At 49.1% G+C, this 19,915-nt stretch overlaps 1 protein-coding gene across 1 annotated transcript in view; it reads left to right on the plus strand.

Moving 5' to 3' along the window:
- Positions 1-19,915, plus strand: part of LOC120519286 (nuclear GTPase SLIP-GC-like) — a 115,375-nt gene that overhangs the window by 84,669 nt on the left and 10,791 nt on the right. The window contains exon 13 of the mRNA XM_039742419.1: positions 75-208. Within this exon, the coding sequence (XP_039598353.1) occupies positions 75-208 (134 nt within the window). The remainder of the gene's footprint in view (positions 1-74; positions 209-19,915) is intronic.

Consider the following 19,915-nt stretch of genomic DNA (forward strand, 5'->3'; position numbering starts at 1 on the left):
GGCTAAATCAATTCTGTTGTTGACAAAACTAATAATTCAAAGTCAAATACCATATTCTGCTTTATTGTTTATAGAGATCCCCAAATTGAAAGAGCATTTGAAGGCTATCCATGTCATCCAGACCAAGAAAGCAGTAAAAGATTATGTTTCTGAGGTGTCTGGGGTTATATCTTTCCTTAATGTTCCCAAGGAAAACGCAGAACAGAAGGTATGTCTTTGTTTAATTAAAGCAACACCCTTTAAATGATCTGAGGTCACTCTCACTTTGAATGTAAAATAGGTGTGCTAAAAATGCACACACCAAAACATGGCATACTCACATCTGTTTGCAATTTACCATTGAATGAATGCAAAAAAAAACTTCATTATTAAAAACATTTTAATTAGTTTAATTTTACAGATTTGAGCATTGTGAGTTCCTAGATTTTATTTTTCAGTTACTATTTCTACATCCTCTCCTAAAACAGTAAGGTGTAAACATACCAATTTTCACCTTCTAAAGTCAAATATCACATCTTTAATTTTTTTGTATTGAAATCATTGTAGTCATTATTACACCAACTGACTAAACAGTCAAAGCAATGGCCTTCATCCTCCCCAGATACTGTATGTATCTTCTCACCATAGTATCATCAGCATACTAAATAATGGAACAGTCAGGACACTGGTAGAGTATAATAATAAAGGCAACAGAACACAGCCTCAAGGAGCCAATTTGTTTAAAGGAATGAACTTTAAATAAATGTCCTGTACTGTCAGAGAGTAATTCAAAAGAAAACCCTGAATCCAACTTGTAACAATATAAATTTACATTCATATTGTTTAGTTTCTCAACTAATATATAAAGTCAGATAGTACTGAATGTTGAAGAAAAATTTAGAAATAGTACTCTGAAACAGGAGCTAGGCTTATAAAGAAAATGGTAGATATCACATAAAAAACCAAGCAGTGTTCCCTCTATACATCATTTTACTTATTAAGCAAATGAATATCTACCTGGAAAAGGCTTAGTCTTTGTTGTTAATTTTGGTTACAATATTTCTTATAAACTACAGACACAAATGAATGGATTTTAATGCACATTTAATTATTCAGCCACTATATTTAGTAATAAATGCTCTGGAAAATTATGCAGAATAAAAGTAGTTAATAAAAGGTGTGACATAACTCACAATACACTACTCTATCCTTGGATTAACCAAACTAGAGGAAAATCTTAACATGTTGTCAGGTGCAGGAATGACAGATGACTTAATGCTAATGCAAATTCCTGGTTTAAAAATAAGGAAAAGTAAATGAAAGTAACACTCATCTTGGCATGATTGCCCTGGCTCGTGACTCAAGACAAAAAAGAAAGAATTTAAATGAGTCAATGCTTTCAGAAGCTCCATCTAGCAGTTAGTGCATTAGTCAAATGACCCCGCCTTCCAAAAGCCTGGAGACCTTATAAATGGTGAACGAGACGGGGTGTCACCCAGCCAGCATGTTCATGCAGGGCCCACATAGGTTTCAAGTGGGTTATGCGGGATTTATCTGGGCAATGGGATGTGAATGGACTATATCTAGGGCTGGGCTTGAGTCCCACAAGGGCAACCAAACTGGGTGTTGATGGGCTATCACATGGGTTGTTAAATGAAGTATCTATTTGTGCACTAATAATAATAAAAATCTATATATATAATTCACTAAGGCAAGACAACCATGGACTAAGGCAAGACAACCATGGAAAGCACGCCGGAAGGGGCGTGGATTTACTAAGCCGCCACAAGTGAGACACCTATGGGCATGCGCAGGAAGGAGCCATGCCCACCAACCCAAGACCATTGGATACAACGCACAACTCGCAGAGCCAGCCCACCAACTCAGACACGCGACACAGAAAAATGCCGTCATTTATATTCGTCTGTCGTAGAGGCAACATGCAGCTCCGACCCACGCTGACTGTTAAGTAGAGGCATGTTTCTCGCAGAGGTGAATCGCCATATGCAGCGTGTAAAGCGGTTAGCGAGGGTATCCCATGGGATCCTTAAAACATTCCTTTACAACTGAGGTTTAAACACAATGAAGTAAGCAGTCTTTAAAAACAAGTTTTCGGTTACGACGCGCACCACGTGCACCATAGCACACTGTTTTACATGATACATACAGCAATTCGCTTCCGCAACAAACATCGCCTTCTTAGATGCTCCTGCACTTTGTACACATCCACCTCGCTACCTGTCCTCTGTTTCATTACCGCCTCACCTGCTTCACCAATGTAGGCCCTGCAACAGTCAAGACGCTCTCTCAGCAGCTGAACTTCTCTGTGCTTGACCGGTTCACACAGAGGCAACATACACGACGGCAGGACTATCTAAGAAGAGGCATGTTTGTCACGGATGTAAATCGCTGTATGCGGCGTAAAACAGTTTGTTTGTCGCGATATGAATCGTTGTATGCAGCATGTAAAACAGTTTCGAGGGGTTTCCCATGGTCTTAGACTCGGTGGCCAGGTCTCTGTCAGTTGCTCTTGCGATCGGGCACATGACCAGGCAGTGTGTATGCTTCGAGTGTGAGGGTGGATGCAACAGGACCATCTAAGAAAAATCATGTCGCTGCTGTGAATCGCTGAATGCAGTGTGTAAAACAGTTTGTTTGTCGCAGATGTGAATCGCTGTATGCGGCGTGTAGAGCAGTTTCGCGAGAGGTATTCCATGGTCTTGAGTTGGTGGGTGTCTCTGTTAGTTGCTCTTGCGGCGGGCACAGACCAGGCAGTGTGTTCTAAAGCGTGGGTGGACGCGACAGCACCATCTAAGAAGATTCATATTTGTCGCAGATGTGAATCGCTGTATGCAGCGTGTACAACGCTGTATTGTATGTTGCCCTCTCCAGAGTTACATCTTTTCATTCACCTACAGTCGTATACACAATGAAGTAAGCAGTCTTTAAAAACTGAGTTTTCGTTACGACTCACGACAGCGTGACCATAGCAAACTGTTTTACACGCTACATACAGTAATTCGCATCCACGACAAACATGCGTCTTCTTAGATGTTCCTGCACTTTGTACACACCCCCCTCCCACCTCGCTACTACCGTGGTCGGGTGTCTTGGTGGATTATATATAGAAAGGCAGCCAAACCGCACAGAGCAATGAAAAGTCTACGTGAGTCACAGGTACATCTGGACTGTGCAAAGAAAACAACGACTCAAGTGACAAGTTGGAGGTGGGCACATGAGCAGGCAGTGCATACTGGACGAAATCAGCAGACTAGCATGATGGAGGGAGGCGAGGTGGGCGCCGCACGGATGATTGTGTGTTGTTTTGTTCCGTGCATTGTTACAATGTTGCTTTTCTTGCTGATTTATTACATTACCAATTTTTCAAATGTTAATTTTTCTCCCTGTGCTTGGTTGGCTAGTATATATATAATATATATTTGCATTTATATAGTGCTTTTCTCACACACACACACAAACACACATATATATATATATATATATATATATATATATATATATATATATATATACAGTGGTGTGAAAAACTATTTGCCCCCTTCCTGATTTCTTATTCTTTTGCATGTTTGTCACACAAAATGTTTCTGATCATCAAACACATTTAACCATTAGTCAAATATAACACAAGTAAACACAAAATGCAGTTTTTAAATGATGGTTTTATTATTTAGGGAGAAAAAAATCCAAACCTACATGGCCCTGTGTGAAAAGTAATTGCCCCTGAACCTAATAACTGGTTGGGCCACCCTTAGCAGCAATAACTGCAATCAAGCATTTGCATTACTTGCAATGAGTCTGTTACAGCGCTCTGGAGGAATTTTGGCCCACTCATCTTTGCAGAAGTGTTGTAATTCAGCTTTATTTGAGGGTTTTCTAGCATGAACCGCCTTTTTAAGGTCATGCCATAGCATCTCAATTGGATTCAGGTCAGGACTTTGACTAGGCCACTCCAAAGTCTTCATTTTTTTTTTTCTTCAGCCATTCAGAGGTGGATTTGCTGGTGTGTTTTGGGTCATTGTCCTGTTGCAGCACCCAAGATCGCTTCAGCTTGAGTTGACGAACAGATGGCCGGACATTCTCCTTCAGGATTTTTTGGTAGACAGTAGAATTCGTGGTCCCATCTATCACAGCAAGCCTTCCAGGTCCTGAAGCAGCAAAACAACCCAGACCATCACACTACCACCACCATATTTTACTGTTGGTATGATGTTCTTTTTCTGAAATGCTGTGTTCCTTTTACGCAGATGTAACGGGCATTTGCCTTCCAAAAGTTCAACTTTTGTCTCATCAGTCCACAAGGTATTTTCCCAAAAGTCTTGGCAATCATTGAGATGTTTCTTAGCAAAATTGAGACGAGCCCTAATGTTCTTTTGCTTAACAGTGGTTTGCGTCTTGGAAATCTGCCATGCAGGCCGTTTTGCCCAGTCTCTTTCTTATGGTGGAGTCGTAAACACTGACCTTAATTGAGGCAAGTGAGGCCTGCAGTTCTTTAGACGCTGTCCTGGGGTCTTTGTGACCTCTCGGATGAGTCGCTCTCTGCTCTTAAGGGGTAATTTTGGTCGGCCGGCCACTCCTGGGAAGGTTCACCACTGTTCCATGTTTTTGCCATTTGTGGATAATGGCTCTCACTGTGGTTCGCTGGAGTCCCAAAGCTTTAGAAATGGCTTTATAACCTTTACCAGACTGATAGATCTCACTACTTCTGTTCTCATTTGTTCCTGAATTTCTTTGGATCTTGGCATGATGTCTAGCTTTTGAGGTGCTTTTGGTCTACTTCTCTGTGTCAGGCAGCTCCTATTTAAGTGATTTCTTGATTGAAACAGGTGTGGCAGTAATCAGGCCTGGGGGTGGCTATGGAAATTGAACTCAGGTGTGATACACCACAGTTAGGTTATTTTTAACAAGGGGACAATGACTTTTTCACACAGGGCCATGTAGGTTTGGATTTTTTTCTCCTAAATAATAAAAACCATCATTTAAAAACTACATTTTGTGTTTACTTGTGTTATATTTGACTAATGGTTAAATGTGTTTGATGATCAGAAACATTTTGTGTGACAAACATGCAAAAGAATAAGAAATCAGGAAGGGGGCAAATAGTTTTTCACACCACTGTATATATATATAGTCGCACAAGGCTGTGGGGCGACCTGGCCGTGATGCCCAGGAGGACCAGAGGAGGGCTTATGCCTTCCCTTTGGGGCCACGGGTACAGAGCTTTAAAGCTCAACCCTCTAGGAGCCCGTGGTCACTGCCAGGGGGATGCACCAATGCCTTGGGAGCCCTGGACCTCAGCACTTCCACCACACCCAGAGTGCTTCCAGGGATGCAGCTGGCACTTCTGCCACATGGGGGGCGCCAATGGAAGATTGCCGGAAGCACCTGGAGCACATCTGGGTGTGTAAAAAGGGCTGCCTCCGCCATTCGATGGCTAGAGTCGGGTGGAAGAGGATGAGGTCTCTGGAGAAGGCAAGAGGAGCCTAAGGAGGAGAAAGGCATTGTTGAGGGCCTGAACTGAGGGTGATTGGTGCTGCGGCACTGGGTTGTGTGTGTCACTGATCTGTATATAGTGTATAATAAATGTGTTGTGCTGCTTAAGAACATGTCTACCTGTCTGTGTCCGGCTGTTCCCCACAATATATATATATATATATATATATATATATATACTAGCAAAATACCCGCTTCACAGCAGAGAAGTAGTGTGTTAAAGAAGTAATGAAAAGAAAAGGAAACATTTTGAAAATAACGTAACATGATTGTCAATGTAATTGTTTTGTCATATATATATATATATATATATATACACACACACATATAAACATATATATATACATATACACATTGTAAAGGACCGAGAGAGACAGTAGCAAGGGTTGGGGTTTTCCGGCCCCGTATATTGTAAATCAGAACAAAAAAAACAGGTCAAAATTATAAACAAACAGTTCATATCGCGCGCCGACTCCTGGCGTCGGCCATTTTATTGGGGAGGAGCGGAAGTGGAGGAATGTCGGGAAGGACCGCAAGGGAGGATGGGAAGGATGGCGTCAGGGCAAGATGGCGGAGGAAGGGCGGAAGTATCGCGACTGCGGTCATCCATGCCTATGGTGCAGGGCGGTCTTTTTCCTATGAGGAAGCAGAGGGAGAAAGTTAATACCCCACCATTCCCTGGCGGCGAGTGGTTTCCCAGGTGCTGTCGAATCAATCCAGGGCCTCCTACTCGCGTCGCGTGACACGATCCCCCTTAGCCCAGGACCGTCAGGTCGGGCGGACCTAACCGAGAGGTCGTGAATACGAGAGAGGGCATCGGCATTGGCCTGAAGGGTGCCCGCCCGATAAGTGACAGTGAACTTATACGGCTGTAAGTCCAGGAACCACCTGGTGACCCAGCGGATTCGACTCTTTGTGCAGGGACATCCACTGAAGTGCAGCGTGATCAGTCACCAGGCGAACGCGACCCAGCAGGTAGTACGGAGGTGGGTCACTGCCCACTTAATGGCCAAGGCCTCCCTCTCCACTGCAGCACGGGTCCCCGGTCCATCAGTTTCCGGCTAAGGTACATCACAGGGTGCTCGACACCATCGGCGCTTTGGCTCAGCACGGCACCCAGGCCTGTGTCCGGCGTCGGTCTGGAGAATAAGCGGAGCCCAAAATGAGGCGTCCGTAACACAGGTGCCGGCGTTAGGGCCTTCTTTAGGTCACTGAACGCGTGTTCTGCTTTGTCGGTCCACACCACGTATAGGGGAGCGCCCTTTTGTCAGGTCAGTCAAGGGTGCTGCTCTTTCGGAGAAACGGGGAACAAACCGGCGGTAGTAACCCCCAAGCCCCAAGAAAGCCTGCACCTGTTTCTTGGTACTCGGACGGGGCCATTCTAAGATGTCTTTCACTTTGGAGCTCTGTGGCCGCACCTGTCCTTGTCCCACGAGGTAGCCTAAATATTTGGCCTCCTTTAATCCAAAAAAACACTTCCGGGGTTTATGCGGAGGCGGCTTTAGCCAGTGTTAGGAGGACAGCTGCGACCTGCAGTAGATGCTCCTCCCAGGTGCGGAATAGATGACAACGTCATCCAGGTAGGCGGCACTATAGGACTGGTGGGGGTCAGCACTCTATCTACCAGGCGTTGGAAGGTCGCGGGCCCGTGCAGCCCAAATGGGAGGACCTTGTACTGCCAGTGCCCGCTAGGGGTGCTAAAGGCCGTTTTCTCCTTTGCGGATGCCGTTAAAGGAATTTGCCAATACCCTTTTGTCATGTCAAGGGTAGTCAGATATCGAGCCGTACCCAGCGCTCAAGGAGGTCGTCAATGCGGGGCATGGGGTAGGCATCGAACTTGGAGATCTGATTCAGGCGTCTAAAGTCATTACAGAACCTCCAGGAGCCGTCTGGCTTGGAGACGAGGACAATAGGGCTGGACCAGGGACTATGGCTCTCTTCAATTATGTCCATGTCAACATACGTTTCACCTCCAGTTCGACCTCTGCGCGTTTTGCCTCCGGGAGTCGGTAGGGCCTCTCCCGGACGATTACCGGGCTCCGTGACTATATCGTGCTCAATCAGCGGTCCGGCGGGTGACTCGCTCACTACCTGGGGATGGCTCGGAGTGTTTGGGCTAACTCCTGCCGCTGCTTGGGGTCAGCTCTTCACCGAGGTTAAGGGCAGTTGTGCTTGCGAAAGGGAGAGTGACCTACGGGGCTGGGAAGCTCCTCTCTATCTCCAGGGCTTTAACAGGTTGACATGATAGATCCTCTCACTTTCGGTCGACGGTTGGGCTGTTTTACCAAATAGTCGGCGAGTCCTTTCTCTCCTTAACCTCGTAAGGCCCTTGCCAGTGGCGAGCAGCAGTGGGAGGTGGGGCGAGCACCATAACTTCGGTCCCGGGCGGAACTCCCTGAGGACGGAGTTGCGGTTGTAACACCGGGCCTGCGCTGCTTGCGCACGAGTCACGTGCTCTTTTAGGAGGGCCTGATCTTTGTGAGTCGGTCGCGGAGTTGCGCTACGCTCAAAATATTAGAGGAGGGAAGAGCCTCGGCCTCCCAGCCTTCTTTTAGGATGTCGAGGATTCCCGGGGTTGTCGCCCGTATAGTAATTCAAAGGGGAGAAGCCGTAGAGGCCTGGGGTACCTCCCGGTAGGCAAAAAGCACGGCGGGAGGAGCTGGTCCCAGTTCCTGCCGTCAGCGCTGACTACCTTGCGGAGCATCTGCTTAAGCGTCTGATTAAATCGCTCGACCAACCCGTCAGTTTGCGGGTGATAGACTGGCGCTTTCAGGTGCTTTATCTGCAGTAATTTGGCCACCTCCTTGAACGTATCCGAAGTGAAGGCGTACCCTGGTCCGTGAGGACCTCCTTGGTATGCCACGCGTGAAACAAGTTAACCAGTTCCCGCGATGCTTTTAGTATTAGCGGGCGCAGGGGAACCGCCTCTGGGTACCGGGTGGCATAGTCCACCATGACCAGGATATACTTGTGGCCACGGGTTGAGGGCTCCAGGGGTCCCACCAAATCGAACCCTATCCTTTCAAAGGGATGTCCACGAGGGGAATAGGGACTAGAGGAGCACGGTCCCTCCTAGGAATCTGGCGGGTCTGGCACTCGGACAGGATTGACAGAACCGCCGGACCTCCTCATTGATCCCAGGCCAGTAAAAGCGGAGCTTAATCCTCTCCAGTGTTTTTCGGCCCGAGGTGGGCCTAGGAGGTGAGCATGTGCCAACTTCGCATATCTCCGCCCGGAAGGTGCGCTGAATTAGCAACAACTTCGCACCTCGCCCTCATGGGTAGCCACTTTCGGTACAACAGATCATTTCAAGGACAAAGAAGGGTTCCGGTGTGGATCCGTCCGCTGTCGAGCTGTTAGGCAGAACAATGCGTTCGGGCAAAGCGCGGGAGTCATCATTCCACTGCTCCCTCTTAAAGGAGGCGGCGTGGACGAAATTGATGGTCCAGGCGCGAGAGGGTCTTGGGGCCTGGGCCGGGGAGTTCCTGGCTAGTCCCTTCTCCGGCGGAATCTTCGGGTCAAGGTCCGTAGCCACGGAAAGGTCCCCCGAGACACCAGCGCCCATAGGGCCTGCCCTTGTGCACGGCGTGGAGGCCGCGGGAGGGTTGCCTTTTCCCCTCATGACAAGATCCAACGAGGCCCCGGGAGCGGCGAATGGCTTACCGCTGATTCTTTTAGACCAGTCTTGTCCCAGGATCACTGGGAAGGGGGGGTCAGGTAACACAGCGACCGTCATTTGGATTGGTTCCCCCTTCCAGGTAAGATAGCAGTGGCGGAGCGATATGACCTAGTCCCCCATGTACACAGGTAACCAACAAATGTTGCTTTAACCACTGTTGCGGTAAGGCAAACGGCGAGCAACAATGGTAATGTTGCTGCGGAATCAAACAAAGCCACCACGGCGTGCCCATTTAGCAACACCACTCCCGTATTCGGACTCGCCAAGGGATGCGGCGGGGTACAATACCTCTCCGTTGATGTCCAGCTGCAGTCCATAGGCTCCGGGGCGATGTGATGGGGGCAGTTTGGCAGCAGGTGGCCGGTCTCGCCACACTTGAAACAGCGGCGGACCCGGCCTCTCTTTGGCTCTGGCTGGCGCTTCTGCAGCGTCGAGGGCTTCGGGGTGGCCGCCCGTCCCTGCGGGTCCAGCGAGCAGGCTTTTCTGACCCCCAAGTGGAGGACCGCCAACTGGCGCTCCAGGGCGTCGAGGAGGCCCGACATGTTTGATAGGCGTGCCCGGACCTGCTGGGCGAGGGAACTGGGCATTGCATTGACCAGGCCTTCACAGGCCACCCGCTCGACGACTTTCCGCCCGTCGGGCTCTCTGGCGTAGCCAGCGGCCCATCTTGCCCCAGAACTTCGAGCGCCTGGGCGCGGCTTTTCGGGTCAAAGACCCAGTTCCGCCATTCGCCGCCTGCTGGCCGGGCTAATGCCGTAGCGGGCCAATATTTTGGGCTTGAGGAGGTCGTAATTAGCGCCTCCTCCTCAGGGAGGTCATAATAGGCCCGCAGCGGGGCCCTTTAGGTATGGCGCCAAGATGGGCGCCCACTCGGACCGCTGCCACTGTTCGGGTGGCCGTCCTCTCAAACATGCCCAGGTAGGCATCGGCGTCCTCGAAGGGCCCGCCGGTACCATAGGAGGCGGCTGCCTGGGCGGGTCTGGTCTCGCCCGTTGGGCTTCCACTAACCTGGCCTTCGTGGCCTCCAGCTCCCGGTTGGTAGCGGCTTGCGCTTGCTGCAGGGCCTGGAGCTGGCGTTCATTCCCTGCAGCACGGTGTTCAGGTCCTGTCCCTCCGTCATTCCGGGATCTCTTATCCTGCCGACTCGCCAGTGTAAAGGACCGAGAGACAGTAGCAAGGGTTGGGGTTTTCCGCCCGTATATTGTAAATCAGAACAAAAACAGGTCAAAATATAAACAAACAGTTCATAATGCGCGACGCCGACTCCTGGCGTCGCGCCATTTTATTGGGGAGGAGCCGGAAGTGGAGGAATGTCGGGAAGGACCGCAAGGGAGGATGGGAAGGATGGCGTCAGGGCAAGATGGCGGAGGAAGGGCGGAAGTATCGCGACTGCGGTCATCCATGTGTGAAAAACTATTTGCCCCTTCCTGATTTCTTATTCTTTTGCATGTTTGTCACACAAAATGTTTCTGATCATCAAACACATTTAACCATTAGTCAAATATAACACAAGTAAACACAAAATGCAGTTTTTAAATGATGGTTTTATTATTTAGGGAAAAAAATCCAAACCTACATGGCCCTGTGTGAAAAAGTAATTGCCCCTGAACCTAATAACTGGTTGGGCCACCCTTAGCAGCAATAACTGCAATCAAGCGTTTGCGATAACTTGCAATGAGTCTTTTACAGCGCTCTGGAGGAATTTTGGCCCACTCATCTTTGCAGAATTGTTGTAATTCAGCTTTATTTGAGGGTTTTCTAGCATGAACCGCCTTTTTAAGGTCATGCCATAGCATCTCAATTGGATTCAGGTCAGGACTTTGACTAGGCCACTCCAAAGTCTTCATTTTGTTTTCTTCAGCCATTCAGAGGTGGATTTGCTGGTGTGTTTTGGGTCATTGTCCTGTTGCAGCACCCAAGATCGCTTCAGCTTGAGTTGACGAACAGATGGCGGACATTCTCCTTCAGGATTTTTGGTAGACAGTAGAATTCATGGTTCCATCTATCACAGCAAGCCTTCAGGTCCTGAAGCAGCAAAACAACCCCAGACCATCACACTACCACCACCATATTTTACTGTTGGTATGATGTTCTTTTTCTGAAATGCTGTGTTCCTTTTACGCCAGATGTAACGGGACATTTGCCTTCAAAAGTTCAACTTTTGTCTCATCAGTCCACAAGGTATTTTCCCAAAAGTCTTGGCAATCATTGAGATGTTTCTTAGCAAAATTGAGACGAGCCTAATGTTCTTTTTGCTTAACAGTGGTTTGCGTCTTGGAAATCTGCCATGCAGGCCGTTTTGCCCAGTCTCTTTCTTATGGTGGAGTCGTGAACACTGACCTTAATTGAGGCAAGTGAGGCCTGCAGTTCTTTTAGACGTTGTCCTGGGGTCTTTTGTGACCTCTCGGATGAGTCGTCTCTGCGCTCTTGGGGTAATTTTGGTGGGCCGGCCACTCCTGGGAAGGTTCACCACTGTTCCATGTTTTTGCCATTTGTGGATAATGGCTCTCACTGTGGTTAGCTGGAGTCCCAAAGCTTTAGAAATGGCTTTATAACCTTTACCAGACTGATAGATCTCAATTACTTCTGTTCTCATTTGTTCCTGAATTTCTTTGGATCTTGGCATGATGTCTAGCTTTTGAGGTGCTTTTGGTCTACTTCTCTGTGTCAGGCAGCTCCTATTTAAGTGATTTCTTGATTGAAACAGGTGTGGCAGTAATCAGGCCTGGGGGTGGCTACGGAAATTGAACTCAGGTGTGATACACCACAGTTAGGTTATTTTTAACAAGGGGGCAATTACTTTTCACACAGGGCCATGTAGGTTTGGATTTTTTTCTCCTAAATAATAAAACCATCATTTAAAAACTGCATTTTGTGTTTACTTGTGTTATATTTGACTAATGGTTAAATGTGTTTGATGATCAGAAACATTTTGTGTGACAAACATGCAAAAGAATAAGAAATCAGGAAGGGGCAAATAGTTTTCCTGGATTGATTCGATAGCACCTGGGAAACCATTAGCGCCAGGGAATGGGGGGTATTAACTTTCTCCCTCTGCTTCCTCATAGAAAGAAAGACCTTCCTGCACCATAGGCCTGGATTGACCGCAGTGCGATACTTCCGCCCTTCCTCCGCCATCTTGCCCTGGCGTCATCCTTCCCATCCTCCCTTGCGGTCCTTCCCGGCATCCCTCCACTTCCGGCTCCTCCCCAATAAAATGGCGCGCGCCAGGAGTGGCGTCGCGCATATGAACTGTTTGTTTATAATTTTGACCAGTTTTTGTTGTATTTACAATATACGGGGCGGAAAACCCCAACCCTTGCTACTGTCTCCTCGGTCCTTTACAAGTGGCGTAGTCGGCAGGATAGAGATCCCGGAATGCGGAGGGACAGGACCTCAACACGTGCTGCAGGCCATGAATGACCAGCTCCAGGCCTGCAGCTGCGCAAGCCGCCACCACCGGGAGCTGGAGGCCACGAAGGCCAGGTTAGTGGAAGCCCAACGGGCGAGACCAGACCCGCCCAGGCAGCCGCCTCATCCTTGTCCGATGGGCCCTTGGAGGGCGTCGATGCCTACCTGGGCATGTTTGAGAGGGCGGCCACCGGAGCGAGTGGCAGCGGTCAGTGGGCGTCCATCCTGGCGCCATACCTGAAGGACCAGCGCTGCGGGCCTATTATGACCTCCCTGAGGAGGAGGCGCTAATTACGACCTCCTCAAGCCCGAAATACTGGCCCGCACGGCATTAGCCGGGCCAGCAGGCGGCGAATGGCGGAACTGGGTCTTTGACCCGAAAAGCCCTTCAGCGCCCAGGCGTTGAGTTCTGGGGCAAGATGGGCGCTGGCTACGGCCAGAGAGCCCGGCAGGCGGAAAGTGGTCGGCGGGTGGCCTGTGAAGGCCTGGTCAATCGATGCCCAGTTCCCTCGCCCAGCAGGTCGGGGACCGCCTACCAGAACATGTCGGGCCTCCTCGGCGTCCTGGAGCGTCAGTTGGCGGTCCTCCGACTTGGGGGTCAGAAAAGCCTGCTGCGGGAACCGGCAGGGGCGGGCGGCCACCCGAGCCCCCTCGGCAGCGCTGCAGAAGCGCCAGCCAGAGCCAGAGAGAGGCGGGTCCGCGCGCTGTTTCAAGTGTGGCGAGACCCGTCACCTGCTGCCAAACTGCCCCATCACATCGCCCGGAGCCTATGGACTGCAGCTGGACGTCATCGGAGAGGTATTGTACCCGCCGCATCCCTTGGCGAGTCGAATCGGGAGTGGTGTTGCTAAATGGAGCGCGCCGTGGTGGCTTTGTTTGATTCCGGCAGCAACATTACCATTGTTGCTCGCCGCTTTGTCTTACCGCAACAGTGGTTAAAACAGCATTTGTTGGTCACCTGTGTGCATGGGGGACTAGGTCATATCGTTCAGCTCACTGCTATGTCACCTGGAAGGGGAACCAATCCAAATGGCGGTCGCTGTGTTACCTGACCCCCTTCCCAGTGATTTTGGGACAAGACTGGTCTAAAAGAATCAGCGGTAAGCCATTCGCGCCGGGGCCTCGTTGGATCTTGTTATGAGGGAAAAGGCACCCCTCCGCGGCCTCCACGCCGTGCACAAGGGCAGGCCCTATGGGCTGGTGTCTCGGGGACCTTTCGTGGCTACGGACCTTGACCCGGAAGATTCCGCGGAGAAGGGACTAGCCAGGGAACTCTTCCGGGCCCAGGCCCCAAGACCCTCTCGCGGCCTGGACCATCAATTTCGGTCCGCCGGCCTCCTTTAAGAGGAGCAGTGGAATGATGACTCCCTGCGCTTTGCCGGAATGCGTCGTTCTGCCTAACAGCTCAACAGCGGGACGGATCCACACGCGGGAACCCTTCTTTGTCCTTGAGAATGATCTGTTGTACCAGTGGCTACCCATGAGGCGAGGTGCGGAAGTTGTTGCTAATTCAGCGTACCTTCCGGCGGAGATATGCGAGTTGGCACATGCTCACCTCCTAGGCCCACCTCGGGGCGAAAAACACTGGAGAGGATTAAGCCCGCTTTTACTGGCCTGGGATCAATGAGGAGGTCCGGCGGTTCTGTCAATCCTGTCCGGAGTGCCAGACCCGCCAGATTCCTAGGAGGGACCGTGCTCCTCTAGTCCCTATTCCCCTCGTGGACATCCCCTTTGAAAGGATAGGGGTCGATTTGGTGGGACCCTGGAGCCCTCAACCCGTGGCCACAAGTATATCCTAGTCATGGTGGACTATGCCACCCGGTACCCAGAGGCGGGTCCCCTGCGGCCCGCTAATACTAAAAGCATCGCACGGGAACTGGTTAATTTGTTTTCACGCGTGGGCATACCCAAGGAGGTCCTCACGGACCAGGGTACGCCCTTCACTTCGGATACGTTCAAGGAGGTAGCCAAATTACTGCAGATAAAGCACCTGAAAGCGTCAGTCTATCACCCGCAAACTGACGGGTTGGTGAGCGTTTAATCAGACGCTTAAGCAGATGCTCCGCAAGGTAGTCAGCGGACGGCAGGAACTGGGACCAGCTCCTCCCCGTGCTTTTGCCTACCGGGAGGTACCCCAGGCCTCTACAGGCTTCTCCCCTTTTGAATTACTATACGGGCGACAAACCCGGGGAATCCTCGACATCCTAAAAGAAGGCTGGGAGGCCGAGGCTCTTCCCTCCTCTAACATTTTGAGTGCGTGGCGCAACTGCGCGACCGACTCACAAAGATCAGGCCCCTCCTAAAGAGCACGTGACTCGTGCGCAAGCAGCGCAGGCCCGGTGTTACAACCGCAACTCCGTCCTCAGGGAGTTCCGCCCGGGGGACCGAGTTATGGTGCTCGTCCCGACCTCCCACTTTCGAAGCTGCTCGCTCACTGGCAAGGGCCTTACGAGGTTAAGGAGAGAAAGGACTGCGTCGACTATTTGGTGAAACAGCCCAATGCGTCGACCGAGTGAGAGGATCTATCATGTCAACCTGTTAAAGCCCTGGAGAGATAGAGAGGAGCTCCCCAGCTCCGTAGGTCACTCTCCCTTTTCGCAAGCACAACTGCCCTTAACCTCGGCGAAGAGCTGACCCCAAGCAGCGGCAGGAGTTAGCCCAAACACTCCGAGCCATCCCGAGGTAGTGAGCGAGTCACCCGGCGGACCGCTGATTGAGCCCGATATAGTCACGGAGCCCGGGTAATCGTCCCGAGAGGCCCTACCGACTCCCGGAGGCAAAACGCGCAGAGGTCGAACTGGAGGTGAAACGTATGTTGGACATGGACATAATTGAAGAGAGCCATAGTCCCTGGTCCAGCCCTATTGTCCTCGTCTCCAAGCCAGACGGCTCCTGGAGGTTCTGTAATGACTTTAGACGTCTGAATCAGATCTCCAAGTTCGATGCCTACCCCATGCCCCGCATTGACGACCTCCTTGAGCGGCTGGAGTGCGGCTCGTATCTGACTACCCTTGACATGACAAAGGGTATTGGCAAATTCCTTTAACGGCATCCGCAAAGGAGAAAACGGCCTTTAGCACCCCTAGCGGGCACTGGCAGTACAAGGTCCTCCCATTTGGGCTGCACGGGGCCCCGGCGACCTTCCAACGTCTGGTAGATAGAGTGCTGAAGCCCCACCAGTCCTATAGCGCCGCCTACCTGGATGGCGTTGTCATCTATTCCGGCACCTGGGAGGAGCATCTACTGCAGGTCGCAGCTGTCCTCCGAACACTGGCTAAAGCCGGCCTCCGCATAAACCCCCGGAAGTGTTTTTTTGGATTAAAGGAGGCCAAATATTTAGGCTACCTCGTGGGACAAGGACAGGTGCGGCCAAGAGCTCCAAAGTTAAAGACATCTTAGAATGGCCCGTCCGAGTACCAAGAAACAGGTGCAGGCTTTCTTGGGGCTTGGGTTACTACCGCCGGTTTGTTCCTCGTTTCTCCGAAAGAGCAGCACCCTTGACTGACCTGACAAAAAAGGGCGCTCCCCTATACGTGGTGTGGACCGACAAAGCAGAACACGCGTTCAGTGACCTAAAGAAGGCCCTAACGCCGGCACCTGTGTTACGGACGCCCGATTTTGGGCTCCGTTTATTCCCCAGACCGCCGGCGGACACAGGCCTGGGTGCCGTGCTGAGCCAAAGCGTCGATGGTGTCGAGCACCCTGTGATGTACCTTAGCGGAAACTGATGGACCGAGACCGGCACGGCAGTGGAGAGGGAGGCCTTGGCCATTAAGTGGGCAGTGACCCACCTCCGTTACTACCTGCTGGGGCGCTGATTCGCTCTGGTGACTGATCACGCTGCACTTCAGTGGATGTCCCTACACAAAGAGTCGAATCCGCGGGTCACCAGGTGGTTCCTGGACTTACAGCCGTATAAGTTCACTGTCACTTATCGGGGGGCACCCTTCAGGCCAATGCCAATTGCCTCTCTCGTATTCACGACCTCTCGGTTAGGTCCGCCCGACCTGACGGTCCTGGGCTAAGGGGGATCGGTCACGCACGCTTGAGTAGGAGGCGCGGATTGATTCGATAGCACCTGGGAAACCATTACGCCGCCAGGGAATGGTGGGGTATTAACTTTCTCCCTCTGCTTCCTCATAGAAAGAAAGACCTTCCTGCACCATAGGCCTGGATTGACCGCAGTGCGATACTTCCGCCCTTCCTCCGCCATCTTGCCCTGACGTCATCCTTCCCATCCTCCCTTGCGGTCCTTCCCGCATTCCTCCACTTCCGGCTCCTCCCCAATAAAATGGCGCGGCGCCAGGAGTCGGCGCGCATATGAACTGTTTGTTTATAATTTTGACCAGTTTTTGTTGTAATTTACAATATAACGGGGCGGAAAACCCCAACCCTTGCTACTGTCTCCTCGGTCCTTTACAATATACACATAGATATATATACACACACATATATATATATATATATATATATATATATACTGTATATATATATATATATACTGTATATATATATATATATACACACTCTTTGGGTGCGAGCAACTGTTGCAGGGGTGCCAGAATCCATCAAGGAAGAAAAATGAAAAACATTATTTGTACAAAATCTGAATTTATTTATCCATTCCTAAATAATTAAATGGGCAGGCTATTTCGTATCCAGTGCAATACGCTGCTTGTTAAAACGGATGTCTGCGAGGATATTATGAACTATCCTATCTGTTCAAGTTCTATTTAAATTTTAAATAGAAGGAATTTTTATTTAGTCGGCAGAAATATCTTTGGTAGGAATGTAAGTTAAATGTAGGCATCAGTGCATACATTTTTCTTCACCATAGAAATGTAAAGAATAAATTCGTCTTTACATTCCAACCAAAGATATTTGTGTCGACTAAATAGAACTTGAAAAGATATATTTTTTCTAATGTGATCGCGCAATTCAGATCGAGTTGACGGCACTACATCGAGTTCTCATGCTATTGTTGTTTCACCTGCGTGCCTCAGTAAGTCACCCTCCACTCGCTGTTACTTTATGATTACACTGAGTATGGCTTTACCAAAACAATCATTGATCGCTAATAAAGTATCCATTATTCATAAAGCTTCAATTGGTGATCTGTCTTTCTGTGTTAACCGCATATTTTTCATACGTCTCAAACCAAGGGATGCGAGGCTAAAATGAATAGGGAAGCACGCTGTACATACTCAGTGCATCCCCTCTCGGGAATCGAACCTCGGACGCCGGCACTAGAGGCGAAGCCTCTACTATTGCACCACGGCATGTGGTTTGTCTATTTGAGCGTAGCAGTGTAATTCGTTTTTTGTTCAGCACTCTTTGGAACTGTTGCTTTTTGTCTGCGCACTGCGTCAGTTCACGTGAGCCGTTGAATCTGGTTTTATATGTCACTCGCTCGCTTCTAATTGTTTAGCTACCTTCTTAATTATATAATGTATGTTTTCTTCAGCGGTTTTGGAGCTCTTCCTGGTTTTCTACGCATATGCGGATTACGTGGGAGGCGTGATGATGTCACACTAAACCGCCCACGGCTTCGAGCTCAACTCCATTACAGTATATGCAGAAAATAGCTTCCAGTTATGACCATTACGCGCAGAAGTTTGAAATGAAACCTGCCCAACTTTTGTAAGGAAGCTGTAAGGAATGAACCTGCTAAATTTCAGCCTTCTACCTACACGGAAGTTGGAGAATTAGTGATGAGTTAGTGAGTCAGTCAGTCAGTCAGTGAGGGCTTTGCCTTTTATTAGTATAGATAACATTTGTGTGTGTGTGTGTCAGTTAATTAGGTTTTTTTCAGAGTAGACAGACTCTACTAGACAAAATTTACCCAGGAGCGTCCCAAGGAAACCCAGATCTGTTTAAGAAATCAGTATGTGGAAAGCCACTGAATTAAGACGATTTTTATTATATACTGGGCCTCTGGTTTTAGTTAATAACCTGCCATTGCAAATGTATAGAAATGTTATGCTACTGTCTGTTTCAATGAGAATTTTACTTAGCTCTGAGCTGTGTCTACAGTTTTGTGACTATGCTGAGGAACTCCTGAAAACATCTGTAGAGAATTTTGTATTGATATATGGTTCTGAGCTTTTGATGTATAATGTAAATTACTTGATATATCTGGTCCAGGATACAAAAATGTTTGGATATCTTGACAGCATTTCATGCTTTCCTTATGAAAACATTCTGGGCAAACTCAAAAGGATGGTTTGGAAGACCCCAAGATCCATCCAACCATCCATCCATCCATCCATCCTCTTCCGCTTATCCGAGGTCGGATCGCGTGGGCAGCAGGTTAAGCAGAGATGCTCAGACCCCAAGATTAAGTTCAACAAATAAATAATAAATTATTATTTCAACTTGTGTGTATGCTTATGAAGAACTTAATTGTTTTATTATCTCTATTATAAAAAAATTTTGGGAGGGAGACTAGGGAGATGAGACATGATCTTCTCGGAAGACAATTTGATGTCCTATGAGACACTTTAATGTCCCGCGAGACAAGGCAGTGATGAGACAACATTTAAAACAAATTCACAAACATCTAACCAAGCTATTGTTGGAATGCTTTTGGCAGACAGACATCATGTGCTCCCAGTTCTTAAAACAATGACAAGTGACAAGCAGAACACACAGCTCACCAGCAGATGATCCGACCCCTTCTTCTTAGCGTGCGTTCAACCCTCCTCTCCCCCCACCCCCATTCACAATGTGAGCAGCAGAGACACAAAGTGGCAAAAGGACTGCTGCTATAAAGGCTCTAAAATTATCAACGCGCAGCACGACGAGCAGAAAACACACGTCACCAGCAGCAACAAGCTAGCAGATGATCTGACTGCAAGTCCTTAGCATGCGTTCAGCCCCCTACCTTCACAATGCGAGTGACAGGGACACGAATTGGCAAAAGGACAGCTGCTGTACAGGCTTTTAAATGATCAATGGGCAGCACGACAAACAGAGCATACAGCTCGCCAGCAGCAGCAGAAAGACAGCAGCTGACCCAACGGCATCTCCTTAGTGTGTGTTCAGCGCCCTCCTTCACTAAATGAGCAGCGTTATAAATCCGGTGAGAAAGATTTAACCACGCCCGAGGCCAGAAATAAAGGACAAGTATTGTTTTACAAAAGTTTTAAAGTAAAAATGAAAATAATGCATATGTAACAATTCCCATGAAAATAACAATCTCTTTAAATTGTATATCCAGCAAACCAAACCCAGGGGTGGGCGAGTGAAGCGAGCATGGGGCAGAGCCCCCTGGTTAGTTTATATAATAAACAATATTAATTGTATTCTTTAATTGGGCTCTTTATTTTGTGTTTT

This window comes from Polypterus senegalus, unplaced genomic scaffold (assembly GCF_016835505.1).
Source record: "Polypterus senegalus isolate Bchr_013 unplaced genomic scaffold, ASM1683550v1 scaffold_5383, whole genome shotgun sequence".
Lineage (NCBI taxonomy): Eukaryota > Metazoa > Chordata > Cladistia > Polypteriformes > Polypteridae > Polypterus > Polypterus senegalus.